Source organism: Dryobates pubescens, chromosome 6 (genome assembly GCF_014839835.1).
Source record: "Dryobates pubescens isolate bDryPub1 chromosome 6, bDryPub1.pri, whole genome shotgun sequence".
Lineage (NCBI taxonomy): Eukaryota > Metazoa > Chordata > Aves > Piciformes > Picidae > Dryobates > Dryobates pubescens.
This window is the reverse complement of record NC_071617.1, coordinates 29,550,929-29,573,254: the sequence shown is the minus strand read 5'-3', so window position 1 is coordinate 29,573,254 and position 22,326 is coordinate 29,550,929. Positions and strand designations below refer to the sequence as shown.

Here is a 22,326-nt window from a genome sequence, read left to right as displayed (position 1 = left end):
TTTCCAGCCTTTCTCAACAGCTAGGATTGACTTAATTTTTTTAATGATTGTTTTCCATAGTTATGTCAGCAAGTGGTCCAAGCAATACTGTCTGGAACCTACAAATTGTGTAACAACTGCTTCACAACATTCACAACTTAATTCCCTAAGCCATAGGCTAGAAACCATAGGTATACAACATAAAATGGAATTGAAAATTAGGTATGACATATTTCTGATTACAGCCTTCCCACCATTTTTTAAATGCTGATGAAGTTTTTATGATCTTCAGCACACAGCATTTTGTAGAAGTGTGTCTTGTTTCTCTTATCCATTTTCATCCACTTCCTGTAATGAATAAGGTCACCTGGGTGATGTAAAAGACACAGTTCTGATAAGCCAAACACGAAGCACGAGCATCAATCCACACTGAAAGAATTTCAGAAGTTATGGCCTGTTGCAAGGTAAGATTTTGTGATCTGCATTATGTAGGTGATTAAACTACCAGAACGACACATTCTGGGTGTATTAATTACCCAGATCAGCACTTACGTTTTGAACCTTAAGTTCTGCAAGTCTTAATGCAAGCATTAAGTTTTATAGCATCTCCTACTCTCTGTTAGTATGAGTTGTGAGATAGTTTTCAGACATATATTTGATTTTCAAATGCTTATAAAAATAAATAATCCTGGCAGCACCATAATTGGGCAGAAGCCCAAGACTGATATACAGCTTCTGTATCAGTAAAACCTAGAATGATTAACATTAACAAGACGCTAATAATAGAAATCAAAGCAAAAAAGAACAATAATCCAGAAGCCTGGACTTTCCAGCATGATAAACATTAGGGCCACAGTTTTCTGTGTAAACACAAAGTTTTGTCCCCATGAAACACCACTGACTTCACAGTTTGGAACAGCCAACATCCTCAGGATCTAGACAGGCGCGTAGGAAAATCTGCAAACTGCATCAGTTTTCAAAATTTGCTCTAAGCATTTTGCCTCTGTCTTTGGGCATCCTCTTTTTTCTGCTGCTCAGTCTCTTTTGAGAGCAGGAATGGGATATCAGGCTTTCATTTCTCTCTCATCATACACTTTCCTTTATGAGAAGAAGAGAGGTCATTATATAACATCATGTACTGAAAATGCTTAAGTACAAAACTACAGATACTTTAATTCCACAGCACATAGACAGATGAAAACTCATCAGCTCCATAAGCATCCACTTAAGAGAGCCCCATTCAAAGTCTGCCAGAAACCTAAGGAAAGCATGCTGAAGGTTGCATAGATTGAGACAATTTTCTGTTAGGCTGAAATGCAGAGGAGTAAACATATAAACACAATTCTAAGTGTGTCACCTGCTTTCTTTGTGACATAAGAGATGCTGACACTTTTTTCCTCTACTGCAATTTTTACACTTCATGATTTAAAATTAGATTTCTACAGAACCCCTAGTCAGTAATTAAGTAAAGTACCTCTGATTATTTTTAGCTGAATGAGTATGTAAATGGAAAACATTAGAACATTGTTGTAATCTCTAAACCAGCCTGTTAAAAACCACAAGCAATGACTTGAACAGGGTCTTTTATGGTACCAATTTACCGATACATGACCCTATGGTACTGTTAAAAATCACATGTGCTGCCCAGGGAGGTGATGGAGTCACCATCACTGGAAGTGTTTAAGAGGAGACTGGATGAGGCATTTGGTGCCATGATTTAGTTGATTAGATGGTGTTGGGTGTTGGACTGATCTTGAAGGACTTTTCCAACCAGGTCTGGTCTATTAGATTCTATTCTATTCTAGCTCTTAAATATTATTTATAGTAGGTCTGTTTAAAATCAATTAATTTTATAATTAATGACACACATCACTGAAACTGAATCACAAAGTCAAATACATAATTTTAAAGAAATAATTCTGAAAACAAGTGTTATTTAAAACACTTCTCTTCAGAATTACTGGACAGGAAAAATACTTAGTTCTCATAAGTATTATTTATTAATACTTATTAATAAAGCATGGCAGATTCTTTCTCTCCTCATCAGTGCTGTGGTTTACTCCACACAGTCAGCTGAGAGAGAGAAGTTGCTTAACTAGAAGTACCAAAAGCAATAGTAATTTTTGGGTCTTGTAAATTCACAGAATCACAAAATTGCCAGGGTTGGAAGGGACCCCAGTGATGATCTAGTTCCACCCCCCCTGCCATGGGCAGGGACAACTCACACTAGATCACGTTGCTCAGACCCACATCTAGCCTGGCCTTAAAAACATCCAGGGATGAGGCTTCCACCACTCCCTGGGCAACCTGTCTCAGTGTCTCACCACCCTCATGGGGAAGAACCTCTTCCTAATTTCTAATCTAAATCTACCCTTCTCTAGCTTGGTCTATAGTTCCCTGGGTCATCCTTCTTTTCATTTTTGAAAATGGGAGTTATGTTTCCCCTTTTCCAGTCAGTGGGGACCTCCCTGGACTGCCAGGACTTTTGGAATATAATAGAGAGCAGCCTAGCAACCTCATCCACCAGTTCCCTCAGCACCCCTGGGTGTATCCCATCAGGTCCCACGGACTTGAACACTTTCAGGTTCTTCAGATGGTCATGAACCTGATCTTCACTGACCATGAGCAGTTCCTTCTTCCAGTCCCTGCCATTATCTTCCATTATTCTGGGAGTGTGGCTGGAGCCCCTGCCAGTGGAGACTGAGGGAAAGAAGTCATTGAGAACCTCAGCCTTCTCCATGTCGCTTGTCACCAGTTCTCCCGTCTCCTTTCTGAGGGGGCCCACACCTTCCCTAGTCTTCTTTTTACCATTAATATACCTACAGAAATTGGTGCTGTTCCCCTTGATCTCCCTGGCTAGATTTAATTCTAACAGCTTTAGCTTTTCTAACCAGGTCTCTTGTTGCTTGGGCAGCTTCCTTATATTCCCCCCATTCCAGCTGTCCTTTCTTTCACTCCTTGCAGTTTCTTTCTGTGTGACAGTGTGTCCAGGAGCTTCTTGCTCATCCAGGCAGGTCTCCTAGCATTCTTTTCTGCCTTCCTCTTTGTTGATATACTTTGCTCCCGGGCACAGAGATAATCCACAATTAAGACACAAACCACAATTTAGCATGGGTATGCCACATTATTCATGGTGAGCAAACTCTTGCAATATACACAACTGCAACAACAATATAGAAAACTTACAGTTTAAGTCTCAAAACACTTCAGACTTTCCAGTGTCAAAATTCAGCTATACTGGTATGCTACTGTGTTTCAGATGGTATCTTTCACTCGAGGTTTAGTGACTCTAGACTCGTAGCAAACTTAGACCTAACATGACAAGTTATTAGCACACTGAATACCACAGCTTGGAGTGATTTCCTCCACCATCACATGATCAGTTACTCTGTAAAGTCCATAAAAAGAGTCTCTCATAGACAAAAAATATTTCAATGGCAATTGTCCCGTCATCTCAGCTTGCTACCTGGGCATATGCATTCTTTAGTGAGGAGGAAGGTGGAATCTTCTCCTCCAGTCTGGATGTCTCAATCCATATTCTCTACCTGGAGGAAGTAGGAGAGGAATTTAGCAGTTTTAATTAACATTAAATCAATAAAACAAGAACTTATTCAGATAGTCTGCAAGAAGAAAGTGTATTTATGCATCTTCCAAAAACAGAACAAATGCCTCTCCAGTTAATATGGAATTAATGGCTAGTATTTTGAGGCATTGGAGAATAAAGTTCATTGTGCCATTGCTCTTCTTAAAAGCTCTTGGACCACTGTAGCTTTTGAAACCTTGTCCAATGGTTTAGGATAGTGAATCATACACCGGGGTTGGCAGATCACACTGTGTGAATTGAGGGAGGGAAAATTTAGAACCAGACATAAGCTACACTTTGATATTAGTTTATTGATATTTGACAAACACTTTGTTATTAGTTTAAGTCTGCCTGTGTCCAATAATGCTGTAGTTACAGATTCCTATAAGCAAAACAGTACTCAAACTGTAAATGAAGTATTTTTTCAGTACTGAAGTGCTATGAAATCCCACCTGCATTACAGTTCTATCAAACCCCTGTTAATTGGAAATATGCTTGAACACAGAGTATGCAACGTGACTGTGGAAGCCCTGATTAAATACCTAGCAAATTCGAACTTGCTGCAAACTCAGATTCTTCATTATACTTGTATTATGTTCAGCTACATGGTTTACAGTGTGCTAAGACTGAAGCGAATGCATCCTTTTGATGCACTTACATTCTATGAAGAAATGGGACTCTGGGTAATTCCCTTTTGTTTTGGACAAGAGAGCTTCTGTTGAGTGATACATAGCTCCAACAATTCTGGTTTTCCCATATCATTCCCTGACACTCATCTTTCCTTTCCCTTGAAAAACTGCTTTCAATTTTCCATGAAAGTTTTTCACCCAGACCTTGTTTTTAAGGAAAAATAAATCACTTCTGAAAACATGATTTACAAAACAAAAGTTTCCTATTTCCCTTTTCTCTCTTCCAGTAGTGAGATGGAAGAAAAACAAGGCAAAGATGCATGGAAATTAAAAAAAAAAAGCTTTTTTTTTTTAACATAATTCTCTTAGGCAGAATATAGTTGATCTCTGAATCTAACAGCTTCTAAATTCAAGTATGAAACTGTCAAAACACTTCACTATTTGTAGAATGAAGTAATGATGTGGTTCCAACAACATACTAGTGGTCTCAACTGTTAATTAATGAAGTTTTGTCTACCAATAGGCTATATGGCACATGATGTTTCTGCCACAAGTCTGGAGTCCATTAAGTCATGCTTTATGACAGAAATCTCTCCTACCTCAGGCAAGATTTTAAATGCAAAGCACATAGAGTGCAAAGGCCTGGCATATAAATTTTATATCTCAATAACAGAAAGCTAATCTTAGATTTAAATTAGATACCTACAATCTGTTTAACAAGCATCAGAATGGACAGACACTCAGAATGGGACACACAAAAGTCAGCATGTTAAATAAAAAGTCTTTTACATTAACAAACAAGAAACACTGAATGAAAATCTATCTCCTGGTGATGCTCAGATGGCCTGCTCTGAGTTACATGGACACATACCCAAGATATTTATAAGAGAACCTAAAATAAGTAAATAAAATCAAACACAAAACCCCCCACAACCTCAACAACAAAACCAAAACCCAAACCCCTAAAAACCCCACAGCTGAATTCCCCCTTCTCAAAATACAGCTAGAGGATGAGAAGTTAATTAGAACAGATCAGTGGTTAGTATTCACCATAAAACAAGGGATGCCTAAGTTAAATTATTTCTCTGCCTGAGGGGATTCAAATCATCATGCCAGAGAAATACCAGTGCTTCTTAGGTTTATGCTTTCTGGGTAGAGGCACTCTTTCCTCCATAGTGAGACATTGTCATGGAATTCTTAAACATTAACTGATAAGAGTGAGCAAAGCCTGACTAATCATTAGGTATACTCCAGTGGTTACTGTTCCATTACTTTTTAATGCATTTTATCCAATGATTTATATAAAAAATGCAAGAGCAGGAAACATAACAGTGTACAAGGAAGGTATACAAAAGTTGGGATAAATAGGTATCAGTAATATGATTTCAAAGTTTCATCATGTAAGTCATGCATTTCACCTCAGCTTGCAGAGTTAGTTTTTCTAATGGTAGTACCCAGCTATAACTGGTAACAAGTTTTGCACTGACTGCTGTGGCCACAGGGTAACAGCATATGGACACAGTGCTGTGATACTGTTGATAGAGATGATTGTAAATACACACACATACAAACATTTTTTACCTTGTGGTTGAGGATTTCTTGATAGGGAACCTCTTGCCTGATTATGATATGGAGGAATGAAAGAACTTTTGTGTGTTTGTCGGAACCTGGGATTAAATTCTCTTTGTTGTGTTCCTGAAAAAAAATTGTTTACTAAGCAACTCTGATTGTACATAAAATGAAATAAAGACAAAGAGAGACATCATGTTCTTTTTTGGGAAACAACATTCCCTAGTTTTATGCCAAAATACTTATGTAGAATTATGATTTTCCCCAAACTAAACTAAGTCTAATAAGCATGGTTCTTGTCTTCATTTCCATCTATATGCACATTATGATTACAAGCTGTTAACAAGTGTATTTAGAAACCAGATCAAAATTTTATGACACAGATTTGGAGACTGCAGTCATTAAAACAAAACAGAAAACCTGTCCAAATTGGAATCACAAATTATAATTAAAATGGTTAAGTACAGCTCTCAAGGAACAGCAGATGCTAACAAGGTCTGGTATCACAAATCACCAACAGATACCCTTAGTTTTGCATGTCCAGCACCAGTATGGTGTAGTATCATATGTAGAAGTATTGCTATCACGTAATACGAAGTACTGAACTAGCAGGAAATCATTCTGTCTGTTGTCATTTTCTCAAGAAATTTTGAAGCAGTAATTTTTATCCTCACTGACATTAACAACTGATCAGATATTAAGTAGGTAAAAACCTTAATACTAGTTTAAACTAGTATAAACACTGAGATTCAGCATGAATTATTTTAAAGCCTCTAAAGCTGCAACATTCAGGCTGATCTGTGAGTGATACTGAAAACCTTTTAGATGTTGTTTGTTTTTTACCCTGAAAGTGAGGTATATCTGGTGGGAAAACAAATGTCTTTCACAAACCAAGCCATAAAGTTGGAGGAAAAAAGCACATGGACTTAGGCAAAAACCCCTACCACACTGCAGGTCGCCCAAAAGCCTTCTTGTATTTGAACTCTATCAGTCAGTCCAATCAGGAATATTCTCTCTTCAGTGCCTCACCCAGACCTTCCAGCTATCAACATTAAAATAGCCCCTCTGAGTCATCTAATTCCTTCTATAAGAACAATTTTAGTCACTGAGTAAAGAGCAGCAATGTTTTTGTCAATCAATGGTATTTTTACTGCATATATCTTACCGTGCAGCTTGATGGAGACATTATCCAGACCTGCATAATCAAATTCACATGAATTCCTAAAACCCAGATATATTTCCTAAGACCTCTCCTTGTTTTCTTGGAAAAAGACCTTACAATTTACTTATCTTGATGGGCACCCTATATAAACAGCTGTTGCTGAAGGATAATTGAGCTCATCAATATATAGACTTTATTGAGAAAAATTAACACAATGCCAACCTGTCATAAATCCATTCCCTCTTGGTCTGCTCTGTATTGTTCTTTTCTTAGCCATGCAAGCATTGCAAATCAAAGTCTTCAGATTCTGGAAGGGTGTGTACAAAGACTCCTGGAGACAACAGGTTTAAAAATCAACAACTGTTTTGCTTTTCTCTCTTCAGGTGATCAAACACATATAACACAACTAAAAGACTTGTCTTAGCCACACTTACACACATACTCAGGAAATTAAGTTCAAACATTTCATATGAAAAGTGGATCTTTGGAAGGATGAGCAAGGTTACAGAAGGAATGTTTTCCAATTCCTCAGTATTTTGCTTTGTTTGTCTGTGCACATCTACATATCGTTTTCTTTCCCATTCTATTATCTTCCCTCTGTAGATTCACTTAACTAGACTTCTATCAGCAATACCTCAGGCAGCAATAGTTAAAGCCTCCAGATGAGGACTGATGAACTCATGGAAAACACACCAGTGAAAATCAAAGTATCTTAATCTCATATATTAGAAACAAAACTTAAATGAATAGTGTTAAAGCAAAATTTCTGGCTGATAAAATATAACCAAGTCTAAAGAGAACTGAGGAAATTCAAAAAATATTTACCTTGGGTAATTAAACCTTCTGCTGTCAAAAGGACAAGCTAGAGCTATCTAAAGATGCAATTCTAAGAGAGGTGATATATCCTTAACTTTCACGGATTTCAGTAAGCTTTGAAGAAGTGTCAGATCTTAAAACTCTTTTTCTGTTTCACCCATTTGTACTGGGCACGTGGGCAGCAGTACACAGTGAAAAGGATTCAGACAGATTTTAAAGCAACAGCATCCTTTGTAATTTTCATAAAACTGATTTTGACAGGGTGACAATTCCTTTCTGTAAACACCAAGGTGAAGGGGGAGAAAGAAGCAATTAAATTAGAGCTAGAGTCTGAATCCCTGAATCCATTTTTTTCATGAACCACTTTCCAGATCCTTAAGCAAACCACACTGATTTTATTATTTTTCACACAAACTGAACACAGTCTGTGAAGAACACCTGCTAATGAGAAAAACTCTTCAGTGTGTTCTAGGGAGAATAAATTCAGAATATGTTTATGAAGGCTGGGTGAAAGGCATCTTCAGAGAAGGATAAACCATACCACTGTGCTGGTCCCACTAGATAATTTGGTTTTAATTTAAAAAAATTGATCATTAACACACTTGTTAGTGTTAAGCATAATAACACTAATAAAGTGTTATTAATACCACTAATATAGGCTAATAAAGTGATAATACCACTGCCTCACTGCTTTATGAGACTATTATATCAAACTTTCTGTGTGGATAAACAAACTAATATTATTACTGTTACAAAACCTGAGAACTAACACAATATGAACTCAGCAAATTATTATTTTTTAAAAGCAAGCTGGCTCTACTTTGTTATTCTTATCAGAAGGTTCCCATTTTTCATCCTTAACAGCTGCTAGGGCACGAAGAGCTAAGCCACACAGAAACTTGGACAAACATATTAGCTGTATTTAATTTACGTATTTTTGTCTTTTGGTACAAGAGTAGGTGGGATGTAAACTCCAAAATGTTCCTGATTTCTGGTATATGTGTAGTATTTAACCAAGACTGTATTTCTGCTGCAATTTTCATAGAGTTATTAACTATATTTTAAAGTGCATCATAATCAAAACAGCACTGACTTCGAGATCTCCTGAACACCCTGAAGTAATGCAACTGTCCAGATCATAAAGAAGGGATCTTAGGAGTTAGGACACAAGCACCAAATATCAAAAGGAGCAACTTTTTCCTATTACTTACCTTTTCTGTAACAAAACACCTCAAGTAGAATAACTTTTTTTCTGAATACAATGATGTTGCTATCATCAGATTAGATTTATGGTGCTCAAGGGTAGATTGTTAAGAAACAAGGGCTGAAAGATCTTGTCTCTTCGTGGCGCATTAAGCTCTGCCAGGAACTAAGTAGCAGTTTTATTTATTAAAGTTGACCTTATAATAATAGAAAAAGCCAATCACATTGGCCAATCACATGCTTGTTGCCTTGCCAGTGTCCAAAGCCAGACTGGCATCTCTTGGCAATTCTCCCCAAACCAGATTTTTGCTTCAAACTGATAAGATGGAAAGCTATTTCATGAGTCTGAGAGCTAGCTCTACCTTATATGTATCATAAAATCATACCACAAAAACAAAAAAAAGGGTATATTTAAATTACTCTGTATGTTCACAGGGCTAGGTTATTTTTTCCCCATAACAGAGCAGTTTATCTGGAGTATGTTCACACTAGAGTATCAGGCTTTTTAAAATTGTAACCAAGATATTTCCATTGAACAAACAAATTACCAACTCTCTTCTAGGGATCTAAGCATCTTCCTTCTAAGACAGGTTAAAAGAAAACTTTAACATGATCACACCAAGATTGTCAAATGTTAGCTAAAACATAATACCTAACACATTTAAAAATACTTCTCAGCCAATATAAATTTTGTAGAGATTTACACATATATTGTAGAAGTTATTCACTAAGGTAAATTCTACACAAACAGGAGTATCAATTTCACACAGATCTGTAGAGTTTTATATTTTCCCATTTATTCTGTAGACCCCTCCCTATCATTCTGAAAGAGTACTACATGAAAATCTGGATGAAACACTGACCCAGTCCAAAAATCTACTAAAGTCAGTGGACCAGTTAATGGGAACCACAGGATCTGGACAGAAGCTATAGTCCTAATCTCATGATTGATTATTCTCCTCCTCCATGTTGAAAATACATACATTCCACCCACCCAGACACATTCCACTCATCATTCCAGATCAGCATGGTATGGAACTGGACCAAAAAATGTAAAAAAGAACATTCATTACACAAACACTGCTATTGAATGCATGAGATTAAAACCATTCAAACCCAATGTTTTATTTCTATATAATCACTTTTATTTATTTTAACCTCAAGTGATGTATGTAGCAGCAGGTTAAAGCATTTCAAAGGTAACATTTTCAAAAATTATACAGGATTTTCTGTTCCATGTTGAAAGTAACCACAGTAATTAATGGTTGTAAGAGCTATCTACCCAGCTGAGTACAGGTTGATCCAGGCACGTCTCCATGTATTCTGTGGTGGGAAGGCAGCAGCCACCTCTGGTTTGTGGCTTCACTAATGCATTAATACAGCCTTGCACTCAGTCCAGCAGAACCCACCTCTGAGCCTGGACAGGATGCTATCTGAAAGCATCAGATATGCCCATTCCTAGCAAGCATCTGCTGATATCTTCCTACATTTGCCTAAGCAGTCATACATTAAGTCATACTGGTTTTCTGGTAACAGAGCATGCACTCAAATCCCCAGTTTCTGAAAAGGAGAACTGACAACAGGAAGGTACTTGTTGAGATTCTAAAAAAATACTAGCTTCTTTCAGTATTCCTACCTTCTTAGCTTTTTGCCAGAAAAGATGAAAAAGGAATAAGGAAAAAAGGAAAAACACAAAGAAAGGGGACCAGTATAAATATGAATATTTAAAGAACAAACATGGACAGGTACACTTTTTGAAAGAGTACAGGACTGTCTAAGAGGATACAATTACTCACATTGTTTTCCAAAAGCTCCTCCAAAGAGCAACCTTGATGTGACTGCTGATACTTCACTTGAAAAAGTTTTCCATCAAATGCTTCCCAAGGCATCAAATCATCCATTCTGAATGGAAAGCCACAGGCACTATTGGCCATGAGTAAAGTTGTAAGCCCACGAACAAAGACAGCACCAAGATGCACAGCTCTGGAGTCCACTTGCGCAAGCTGTTAACACAAACCAAAAACAGTAGGCCTCACATGAACAGCAGAGCAAACGATAAACAGTCCCAGAGCTGTGACAATGATGGTCCTCTATAGCACAGCAGAATTCATCAAAGGATTCTGTAGTTTTATTCAGTGAAGTGAAAGAAGTTTGTTTTAACAAATACCGCATCTCGTTTGAGTTTTTAAGACAGACAGATTAAAAATGAAAACAGAAACACAAAATAGATGGGTATTCTCCACAGCATTTCTCAAGCATTAGCAGTTTCCCACAAAGAATTCTCTTAATGGAATGCAAGATATGAACTGGGAGTATAAAATGATGTGTACAGTGATCCATTGACCTTCCACAGTTTGATCAAATGGGAAATGCTGCAGCACTTAAGAGATAATTTAAATTATAAGATATGACAAACCAACATTTATTGTGCCCAGGCTTTCATTTTAAACACTCTAAAATTTCCTCTGGCTGGGGTCTGAAAGTCAGTTTATTTCACTTCAACACGAATGTCTCCTGAAGAAATACTGGAATGGTATGACAATACCCAGGGAATGAAAAATAAGAAACTCAGTACGACAATTAAAACTCACGGACAAAATAAACTTGAGGGGTGAATTTAACATCCTGCTGTGGCAGAACAGAGCAAGCTGTAAAAGCTTTGAGTCCAATACAGGGAAAACTGTAATTTTAAGCACTGTGTAAATAGTACAAAGCTCCTCAGTGGGGAATGTCTTTTCCACAGTCTGTATGAACCAGGAGGGATTCATAAATGCGGCCATCAATACTGCAGTCTGTGGCAGCTCTTGTACCTTTACAGTACAGTTTTCCTTACAGTATATCAGAAACGGAATAGCATCCAAAATAGTCCAGAACAGAAAGAACTTGGCCAAGTTTATACCAGCATGATTTATACCACCAATAATCTATTACATATGATAATGGTTTCAAACTAGACTGAAATTCCCTGTCACACAACTCAGTATCTTCTGTCACTATCAGTAAGTACTGACAATGTCAAAAAACGTAATCGCTGAAAACAAACTGTCATGAGGAATAATGACAACAAGTATTTAAAGTGCTGAAAAGAATAAGTGCTGTTATCTGCAGCAAGCAATCTCTCATATTCTGATTTAATAGCTGTGTATTATATGGCTATTAATTCATACTTTTCAGTCATTTTGGTCACAAAAATGTTTTCAATCCCACTAGTACCAAGGATGCAAAACAGCTGTTAAAACAGATGGCTAATATTGTGTCTGGATGGTGGATACAATCTGAGCTATAAATCTTACAATAAACATTTTCTATTGTTACTTTATTCTGAAATCTGTAGGCATATACCTTATACAAATATATATAAGGCGATGCACAAAATAGCAAAATACAGATGAGGACTTTGAGTGATGTATCAAGCTGGGTACAGTGTAGTACTGCCATCAACACCAATTGCTACTTCTGCCTCAGTGAGTATGAAGTCTGAGCCACCAATACAACCCTTTTTTCAACTACCCTAAAGACATGCTGCTTAAACAGATAAAATAACATTACCAGTGACAGCCTTTATAGTAGAAGACTTCACTATCTAGGGATATCAATCCAAAACTTTCCTAAAGCAATAAAGTATCAGGGGTGGGGTGGGGTGTGTGGATATCAGGTAAGCCTTTTTAACAAAAAAACAATATTGGTAAGCGCATGGCAAGAACTATCAACAGTGATTTCTTTATTTTAATAAGGCAGGAAATACATTCAGTGTAGAGTAGTTGTTGTTTTCTATGTTTAGCAATGAAAAAACAAAGAAAATGAAAGCACAGGGAATGTATAACAACGAGCCTGTGCACATGGCAAACCACAGACTTGCTTTGCCATGGGAATGCTCACAACTGCTTGGTGTCTCAATGCAAAGACGTCACGATGAGAAGTGGAAAATTCCAAAAGAAAAGAAGGCTTGCCTTCCAGGGCATTGCACCCTAGAGATTACTTCTTATTAGAAATTGTGTCCTTTTAACTATTTTTATAAACTCAGGACCCCAGTGAATCATATGAGATATACCCCTGCGATCCCACTGCTGCTACTCCTACCACCAACTGATGACATTTGTGTGAGAGAGACAGGGAGTGCGTGAGAACTGCTCCTCCCGCACCAGCTGCCTGCACTGTGCCCCTGCTGCTGCTCCTACCAACAGCAGCTCCCCACACTCTCAGCATTTGGGAAAAGAGATTACCTTTCCTCTTTGCCAGATTAACTGACAACCGAAAAAAGAACTGAAAGTTCACAGTCCTCTAGTATTGTTGCAGCAGAGATTACTGATATTATGCTTAGAAAGCCTGAGCTGAACTGGGTAAGCCTGCTTGCAAAGAATGAGAGAAAGGCTACAATATTCACATCACTAATGTACAATGTTTTATTTCTTGCAATTTGAGAACTGTCTGTGCTAGAAGAGCCATCATCATTGACTTATGCCTTTTTTTGCTCTATAAACACAGGGCTTTAGCCTGTAGGCCACAAGTTCACACTGATCTCAGGACTCCTGTGCACACTCCCTGGTCACAGAAAGAGGCTTTGCAAGAAGGAAAGTGTTTGCTTATAGCATTTTGCAAATGTAGACCCAGATGCTGTACATGCTGCTGAAGAGTTTTCACTAATAGGAAGAAAAATGCATGGATGTTGTATATGAAATGCAAATTTCCAGCTCAAACAGCATTTAATTAAACAACAATAATAATAAAAGGTAAAAACACCTTTATATTTTAGGGAAATACTAGTAGTCCTCTGAATCTTCTTTGTGGATTCAAAGCTGATTTTTTGACAGAGGTGTAAGCTTTATCCTATGCACTTTGAAAGCTGCACAACACTCCATGACTCCTTTACCACTTTACTCTATGGAATTTAGAGGGTTCCAATTCTATTAAAAGGATGAATAGGTTCTATGGTACTTGAAATGTAAAGGCAAGTATTCGAGCATGCCAGATGTCTGCAGACACAAATGAAGGCCAGAACCGTACTAAATGGCAACGCCACCTCACTATCTTAAGTTCTATAAACCAAGGGAAAAGGTAAAGATCATTTTACAATTCTTTACTTGTGCTGCTTTACTTGTCATCTGTGTCTCAAAGCACTAAATATTGTATTTCATTTAAGAAATGGTTCCTTTAGTAAGATTTTAAACAACATTCTGGGGACATTTTTTAATTTAAACCCCCAACTGTATTAATGACTGTTACTTTAGTTGAAGTTTTCTCATGCATTTTATTTCTTCTCTAATCTGTTTCCTTCTTCCTATGGCTGAGCTGAATACAGAAGATCTGACTACGGCTAACATTTTGAAATATAAGTGTATAAATAAATAACATTAAAATTACATAAGGTACTCCCCCTCTTCTCTCTGCTTCCCCATGCCACCCACCCTCAAAAGAACCTAACTCTTTCTGTTACAAAAACAAAATCACAATACTCAAAGACAGGCTACCATTTGATACTTTCTAGTTAAAATTAAGCAGTTGAAAAACAACAACTAAAAACCAACTAAATTTTATCCAAGCAACGAACAATGATGATGACGATGATGATGCTTTCAGCAAGCTACTTCTCAAACAGTTCCAAATTATTGACTGTTGTTGCAGCAGCTTCAAAGTACCACAATCTTCTTCTGGACTGCTTTCCTCACTGGTTTCAGTGGCATCCTCTCGTGCACTCACATTGTTCTCAGATTCTTATTACCCTCTGCTAGTCCCGAGGAATGTTTTGATCTCTTTGCGTTAGAAACTGCGGATCAATATCTGAGTACCTTACTAGTACAACTAGGTCTTTTTAGATCCATCTGAACTCAGTCAGTCTCTCAAGCCCACCTATACTTAAATAATCAAATATTTAACCACATCTCCCTCAAGCCCACCTACAACTTACATGATCAAGCATTTAACCACATTAAATTTATACTCAAACCCAGCAGCAGGTAAATTCTGTCCCAGGAACTGTCATTAAAACAGTAAGGCTTCGCTTTGCCTGGGAAAGGTAAAGCATGTTACGTTCCAAATAGATAGAGATGAGCTGTCAGTTGATGACAACTTCACTGAAATCAAATTTTCTGTAACGGAAAGTATCACTAAAATTATTTCAACCAAGGCACCAAGTAATTTCTTCAATTCCAGATCTTCTGGTCTTCAGCCATTAATATTCCCAGGGTAAACTGTCAGAAGATGCTAAAACTCCTGTGTACTGGAACTATATGCCCCGTTCTTGAGCAAAGATAATCTAAAGTAGTGCAATGGAAGTAAATTTAAGGAGTCTTATCCTACAGAGCTGGGCTGGTGAAACAGTATGTTTACTTGGCATCATGACAGGTTTAAGCAATAGGCTACTGGATGCATCACCTGCTTTCTTGACCTGTGAAACGCAGGGGAGAGAGGAGCGCCAGTATTTTGAAAACACATCTAAGGTTTATTCTGATAAAAGAGTATGGCTTAAATTAAGCTCTTCCTGCTTAAACAATGTTTGTGCAAAGAAAAATGAGGATTGAAGAGAGATCCTATTAGGGCATCTGCTGCAACAGAAACTAGAAAAACCTGTTTTTAAACACTTCTTAAGAATTCACAGTAAATATTTAGCAGTAAACAATCCAATTGTTCAGTGTTTAAATGTTGAGAAAAGTTTATTTACTGAGTTTTATCAGGAGTTTGATGTAAAATGATACAGCTCTGTGAAACAACACTGGTATTTACATTAAGCCAAAAACTCCAATGAAGTCAGCCTAAAAAAAAATAACCTTCAAACTAGCTCTTACCTTTAAGCACCCTACAAAATAACAACACAAAAGCAACCAGATAAAAATCTCCCTCAGTTCAAAAAACACACCTAGTTCTCATTAGTTAATTAAAAAAAGAATCAGAAATGTGCAGAGCTTTTAATGATATCTACAACAAAACTCAGCATAAATGACATTTCTGTCTTGATGAATAACATCAGTCTAAAAAAATCTAGCCTCTTCTGCTTATTTGCAGAGTTATGTAACTCACAGAACGCTACCACTGGCAACATAATTAAATAATTAAAATAACATTACTTTTCTTCTTTTAGCCACAACTGCTAGACTGATCTTAATGATTACCGAGCTAACAATAATCCATAATATATGTGACATTTACAGAATAGTCACATATATTTTGAGTTACAGTCATCAGGCTAACCATCTGACTGCAGCCCAGCCAGCAGCCACATCCTTTCTATAGAAGTAAATAGATTCATTAGGATTTTAAGTTTTACTCTCTGAAACACATGCTCATGTTTTGACCACAGATTTATCTTTGAACCTCCTCACCTTTTCCTTATGTATATAATACTGGATTTATTTTGTAGCAAACCATATTTTATTTGTTTGGGACTCTGAAATCTCTTAGGATCACATTTTTTTCCTCTGTCTCTTTTTTTTTAATATATATATTTATAAATTGGTAGCTCTATATACCTTGTAACTATGCCTGATGAAGGACAAACTGCTGTCAGACTGCTGGTATTTCTGCACCAGGAACTGATGGGCTCTTGTACATGCTCTGTCACTGGCATCTGAAATGGTTTGGGTTTTTCCCATGCCTGTAGCAATGTCTCCCTCTCACACGGATGTCCTAATAATGTGATCTCACATTAAAACTTCCTCCTGTTGGGCAGTTTAGAATGCCTTCCCCTTCTCCCCAGCTGTCTATTTAAAACAACTGGCAGTAACTTTTTTCTCTCAGAGACTTCTTTATCTCTGTCAAATGCAGTTGAAATTAACCAACACATTCAAAAGTTATTAGAGGGCACAGAGAAAAAAGAATTAAAACATACAAAAGGTCATTCCTCTCTCTGAGTTCCAGTAACTTTCTGTTGTTTGTAAGCCTTTGAAAAATCAAACTTCTGCCACTCCTTTGACACTGACTAGGTATTTCTGTGTTCTGCTCTACACTGCCTAAATTCCTTTACCAATGTCTTTAAAATGAGGGGTTTCATTTGCTGCTACCTGCATCTTGACCAGACCTGATATGAAGTCCTTATCCACACATTACTACAGCCCTTTCCTTTTGTTGGAATAATGTTTTAGGAGTAAAAATTCTTCCACCTTAGCTACCTATGGTAATGCAGTGTGTCCTTTCACAGTTGCAGACTATTCTGGCAAATGGTGGCTTGTCAGGCATGCATCTGCCCAGTGTGCTGCTGTCTGTTGGCCTATCTCGTGGACATTTTTCACAGCATACTGTGGGACAGTTGCTGTGGATTGACACTACTGACTACAAAGAAATTTTGATAGGTGGGAGGTCACTGCTAAAACTGTCCAAAACTTTATTAGACAAGCTTAAAAATTACTTTGTTATTTGTTATGTTTTTTCTCAGCAGAGTAGGTGTTCAAGATCTATTTAATTATCCTAATGTAAGGCCATCCTCTCTCTTAACCTGTTTTAATACATACTTTTTAAGGGCATGACTTATTTCCCACTGAACCAACAGAAATATCAATGAACTTCAGCAGAATTAGATTAGGCAAAATTTAGTATGTCTGAAGCTCTGCAGCTTGCAGAAACATATACTGCTGGTGACTGTTAGTAATGTCATGTCTAGTATATACGTCCTCCAAATAAGATTGTCATTGAAACAAGGTGGTTAGCATAGATTTCATTGTTGTTCTTTAATCCAAGGGTTTATTTGTATTGCAAAGCAGCTGCACAGTAAGACTGCTGATAGTACAGTTCACTTTTTGAAGTGACATGGTTCAAGGTAAACAACTACAGCTAAGGAATTTTCCAGGTGTATAGTCCACATGTTGATGAAGAAAGGAACTTATCTGCTTCTATTTCATGACAATCCTGAAAGCCAAGGCAAATCAAACTAGGAATTAACACATCAATATCTCAGATGACCTATGAAAGGAACTGCCAACCTGCAACTTGTGATCAGGTATGTTCAAAATACCGGGAACTTATTTGCAATTAAGTTGCAACAGAGTATCCACTTCCAGAACACCTAATTCCTCTGTAGTGGAAAACTACCATAAATAGCTTGAAAGTTGCTATGTTCTAACACAAAAACATGAACCCTATGACGTAGTTTAGATGAACATATAGAGTGAAATTAGAGAGCCTTTGTTTGGTGCATATAGCTGTTGAATAAAGACAGTCTTCTGAGCTATTCAAGACTTGACAAGTGAAGGTTTTAAAGGAAGTAACATTATTTACATGTAATATTTTATATCTTCTTGTGCCAGCACTGTGTCACAGCAAATTGAATGTAAGTTTGGAGGAAGCTTATGTGAGAGTAACTTGGCCATTTTTAAAGGTGTACTTAGCAGGAAGAATGCTGATTAAAAGAAAATGCATGCTCTGTAATATGCTAAACTTTGGGATCTCAGCACTTCAGCCAGCAGTACCTACCCTGCAGGTACTTTGCTGATGAAATAAGCATTCACCAACATTCCAAGCCTCAGGAACTGATCCATAGACATTTTAAAACAAAAAGTACTTTTTCTTTTTTTTTTTTTTGGGGGGGGGGGGGGGAGGGGAGGCACAAGGTATGGTGCCAAAATAAACTTCCAGCAGAACTATTACACTATACTTTGAGCCTCCTATGATTGAAAAATATTACTTGCCTTTGCTGCTAGGTTGAAGTATGCCTCTGTTGTGCTAAAGCCTCAGAGAACCAAATAGAAGCCTCAGAAGCCAAATAGAACATGTAATTGTGTAATTTTGCTGAAAAGAAAACACCACTGAGCAGATTGAGGGACCATTTTTCAAAAGTGTATTGGCATAGCTCTGCTTTTATGAAATTCAGCAGTAAAGCTGTCATTGACTTTAGTAGGAACTTAATGGAACTTTGATGCTAGCATAGAAATATTTTCTACCAGTATGTATTGCTGTATCCTATTCACAAAAAGTAACTAGAAAACTACTGCTAAGTAGGAAACAATAGTTAGGTATGTATTAACTGCCTTTGCTAAAGCAAATACATAATTTTGGATACAGTAAAGAACTGAATGTCTCTGATAGTAAATCTATGAGGGGAATACATAGCAGCCTAGATGAATGCAACATATCTTTTTAGTTAACGTGTACATGCTTCCTACTAGTGCGGGTGTGACACTAGACACACTGATTGGATTCCTAAACAATAAACTAACTCTTCGCATAAATCACTGATTTTGTTTGGAGGTAACACCCAACCACCTTTACACACCTGGTATTTATTGTCCCTGTGTGTTGTTTCCTCATTTATAACATTGAGATACGTTTGTCTTTACAAGGGACAATGTCTTGAAGTTCTAAGGTATAATGTTATATGGTATATGTACATGCAGCACTCTTAACACAGCTCCATTTCTTTATAAAAAACTCTGTTAACAACATCTCAGTGAATGTCAAATGAAACAATCCCAAAATAAAGGTGAAGGAGAGGAGAATATATGCGTGACATTAACAGTAACGTTAAGAATATATAAAACCCCCCTCACATTTGGCTAAAGAACTGAGTTCTTAACAAGTAATAACTAAAATATGAGAAAGAACTAAACCATTTTACCAAAATCATAGGAAGAACAGAAGATAGGAAGTGGACACTGCCTTGACTTTTAACCTCTGGGCAGTGACAATGTCAATCAAGGATACACTTGAAGGAAACAGAACAGTTCTTGGTTAGCCTGGCTGTTTCCAGTATCTTCAAGGCGAACATTTCTATTACAGTACTTTTCACATTTGCAGTACATCCTACAATGTAGCCATATGCCTAAAGGCATGCTTCATGTCGCTTCTCCATCCAACTATAGACGACTCATTAGGTTAACAAAACACTTTTTCTTCTCCTAAGCTACACATAGCTATCTACTTCTCCAAAGAAAGCCCAGAGAGATTTGCAGCTTGCACTCCCTCTCAGGCATGGCAGAGGCATGCAGGCAGGGGAAGGCAGCCCTGAGCAGATGACAGGCAGGTGCCACTGCTTCCTGATGGCAAGCTCCCTTTCCTCCCTAGCTCCAGCCTCTGCATGTCACCTGCCCTGTGGGAACACAGGTCAGCCCTGAAAGGTAATGGCTAACAACCCCACCTACACCATGTAAACACCACCTCCAACCCTCACATACTGGTAGTTCCTTCCAAAATACAATATGCAATGCAGTGAAAAGTATTTATCACAGTAAATGTATACTTTGATCAACATAAGCTTGGCAAGAAAATGGCAGTTGATACCAGAAATTACTATTTTCCTTGTCTGTAGTAAATTATCTCTTTTTCCAAGCTGTCAGTTTGCTTAATATTTTGGGAGAGGTTTATTACCCTCACTACCAATAACTACATTTCACTTTCTGCAGTTTTATTGAGCATGGATTAAAAATTAACAGTAATTTTGTTATCTCAAATTCCACAGTGTCTTTTACCTTAAACGTAAGGAAAAATTCTTTATTGCCTAAAAGCAATTTATAACTGAAACATTGCTTCTGTTTCCTTTCTGTTGAAACCCTGCTCGTGTACCATGGCAGTAAAGTGAAAAACTCACAGATAAGCAGAGCAAACTCATAATTATGGAGAAATAGACAACATTATCTTCATAAGATCATAGGATGTTAGGGGTTGGAAGGGACCTTCAAAGATTATCAAGTCCAACCCCCTAGCCAGAGAAGGGCCATAGAATCTAGCACAGGTCACACAGGAAAAGGATATTCCATGAAAAGGAATATAAATGTTCTAGTTTAAGGCCCTTGCTCAAAATACTATAGGAGATTTTCTGTAGGCAAACTGCATCAAACTAAATGAATGCATTTTTTTTTCAGAGGGTAGAAAAACATCTAATCATGCTGGGGTTTGTATTTGTGCCAGTGACACATAACAGAATTCACAGTTATGTGAATTCTGATACTTCAGCTTATGTCAAATGTAAAAAATATTCAGAGAAACAGGCTCAAATCATACTAACAAACATACCCAGTTTGGTAAAGAAGAAAATGGAGGAGAGCGAGACAGAACTGCAATATTGCCTGGAAGTTGAATAAGTTAGCTTATGAGAGATTTTTAATATGTTTGTGAACCAACAGGAGCAAAGAAAGGTAGAATAGAATAGAATAGAATAGAATAGAATAGAATAGAATAGAATAGAGCAGAGCAGAGCAGAGCAGAGCAGAGCAGAGCAGAGCAGAGCAGAGCAGAGCAGAGCAGAGCAGAGCAGAGCAGTGCCTCATCCAGTCTCTTCTTAAACACCTCCAGTGATGGTGACTCCACCACCTCCCTGAGCAGCCCATTCTAACGGCCAATCACAGAATACATAGTATACATGGAATAAACCAGGTTGGAAGAGACCTTCAAGTTCAGCCTACATAGAATAAACCAGTCCCTTTCTGCCTGGCCGCTCTCCAGCCACTCTGACCCCAGCCTGTAGCTGGTAGAACCAGTTGTCCATGCAACAGGACCAAGAAAACCCTAGAATTTCCTCAGAACTTCAAAATATTATTATGAAAACAGCAACAGATTTAGTGATGGGACCTTCAAAATATAATGTAAACAGTTACTAAGTTCAGGTCTTGACATGTAATTTTATTTGCAGTAATGAATGGCAGAGTCATACCCACCACTTCAAAGTCACTGGAGAACATAAATAGGTTCTGCAGTACTGGACTAGGCATGCAAACCTGGGAGGCCAAAACACAGTTATCAAGAGAACAGTAAAGTATGGAGGTCTGAATACATTCAGTCTTAGTATAAAAAAATAATTATAAGCAGGCTCACTTGGTGTAACTTTCTCTTGATTAATTATGTGACCTTTCAAAAACCTTTTAAACCAAAATTAATTTAGCGCCTGGAAGACTTGAGCTGTTTCTATTTGGACAATTTTAAATTATCTTGAGGAAATGAGAAGTATTTCTGAGGATGAAGTGGGACTGAAAAAATCTCAGCTTTCAACCACATCCCACACTGCTGACACTTGCTTCAGATTAGCTCAGAACACGGAGAAAACCTAAAGATTGCAGATGAAAGAACTGGTTGAGAAGCAATGCCAAGATAAGTAAACTACCTCAAATCCCCCACCATGCTCCATCCCCTGTCAGTTACAATCTCACCTATAGTTTAAAAACCACTTTTGACAAATGCAAATTTTGTGGGAATATAAAGCTCCAATTCAGTAAAACATTTTGGGAATGAACTCAAATTCCACTTCAATCAATACTAGCATACATCACAGAAACAAGTCATCAGCATGTAAAAGAGTTTTATCTTCCAGATTGTTACAATCTTCTTCCTCAATCCAATTAGACTTCAAGCAAGTGTTCAGTAGGAAACAGTCACACAAGCATGAGAGATATACTGGGGGAGAAGGGATTTTTTTAAACAACAATTACATTTTGAAAAATACAGATAGCTCATAAAGACTGTTTGGAGTC

General features: G+C 37.5%; 1 protein-coding gene across 2 annotated transcripts in view; it reads right to left on the bottom strand.

The window, feature by feature from the left end:
• Positions 1 to 315: 315 nt before the first annotated feature.
• The window catches only part of FAM120B (family with sequence similarity 120B), a 54,758-nt gene continuing 32,747 nt past the window's right edge, over positions 316 to 22,326 (bottom strand). The window contains exons 7-11 of one of the 2 annotated variants that reach the window (XM_054162817.1): positions 10,738 to 10,944; positions 7,145 to 7,253; positions 5,773 to 5,886; positions 3,446 to 3,524; positions 316 to 346 (exon numbers count right to left, since the gene is read on the bottom strand). In XM_054162817.1, the coding sequence (XP_054018792.1) occupies positions 3,463 to 3,524; positions 5,773 to 5,886; positions 7,145 to 7,253; positions 10,738 to 10,944 (492 nt within the window). In that variant the 3' untranslated portion in view covers positions 316 to 346; positions 3,446 to 3,462. Of the gene's footprint in view, positions 347 to 3,196; positions 3,525 to 5,772; positions 5,887 to 7,144; positions 7,254 to 10,737; positions 10,945 to 22,326 lie in introns of those variants that run through there. The other variant, XM_054162816.1, reaches the window with a different exon arrangement.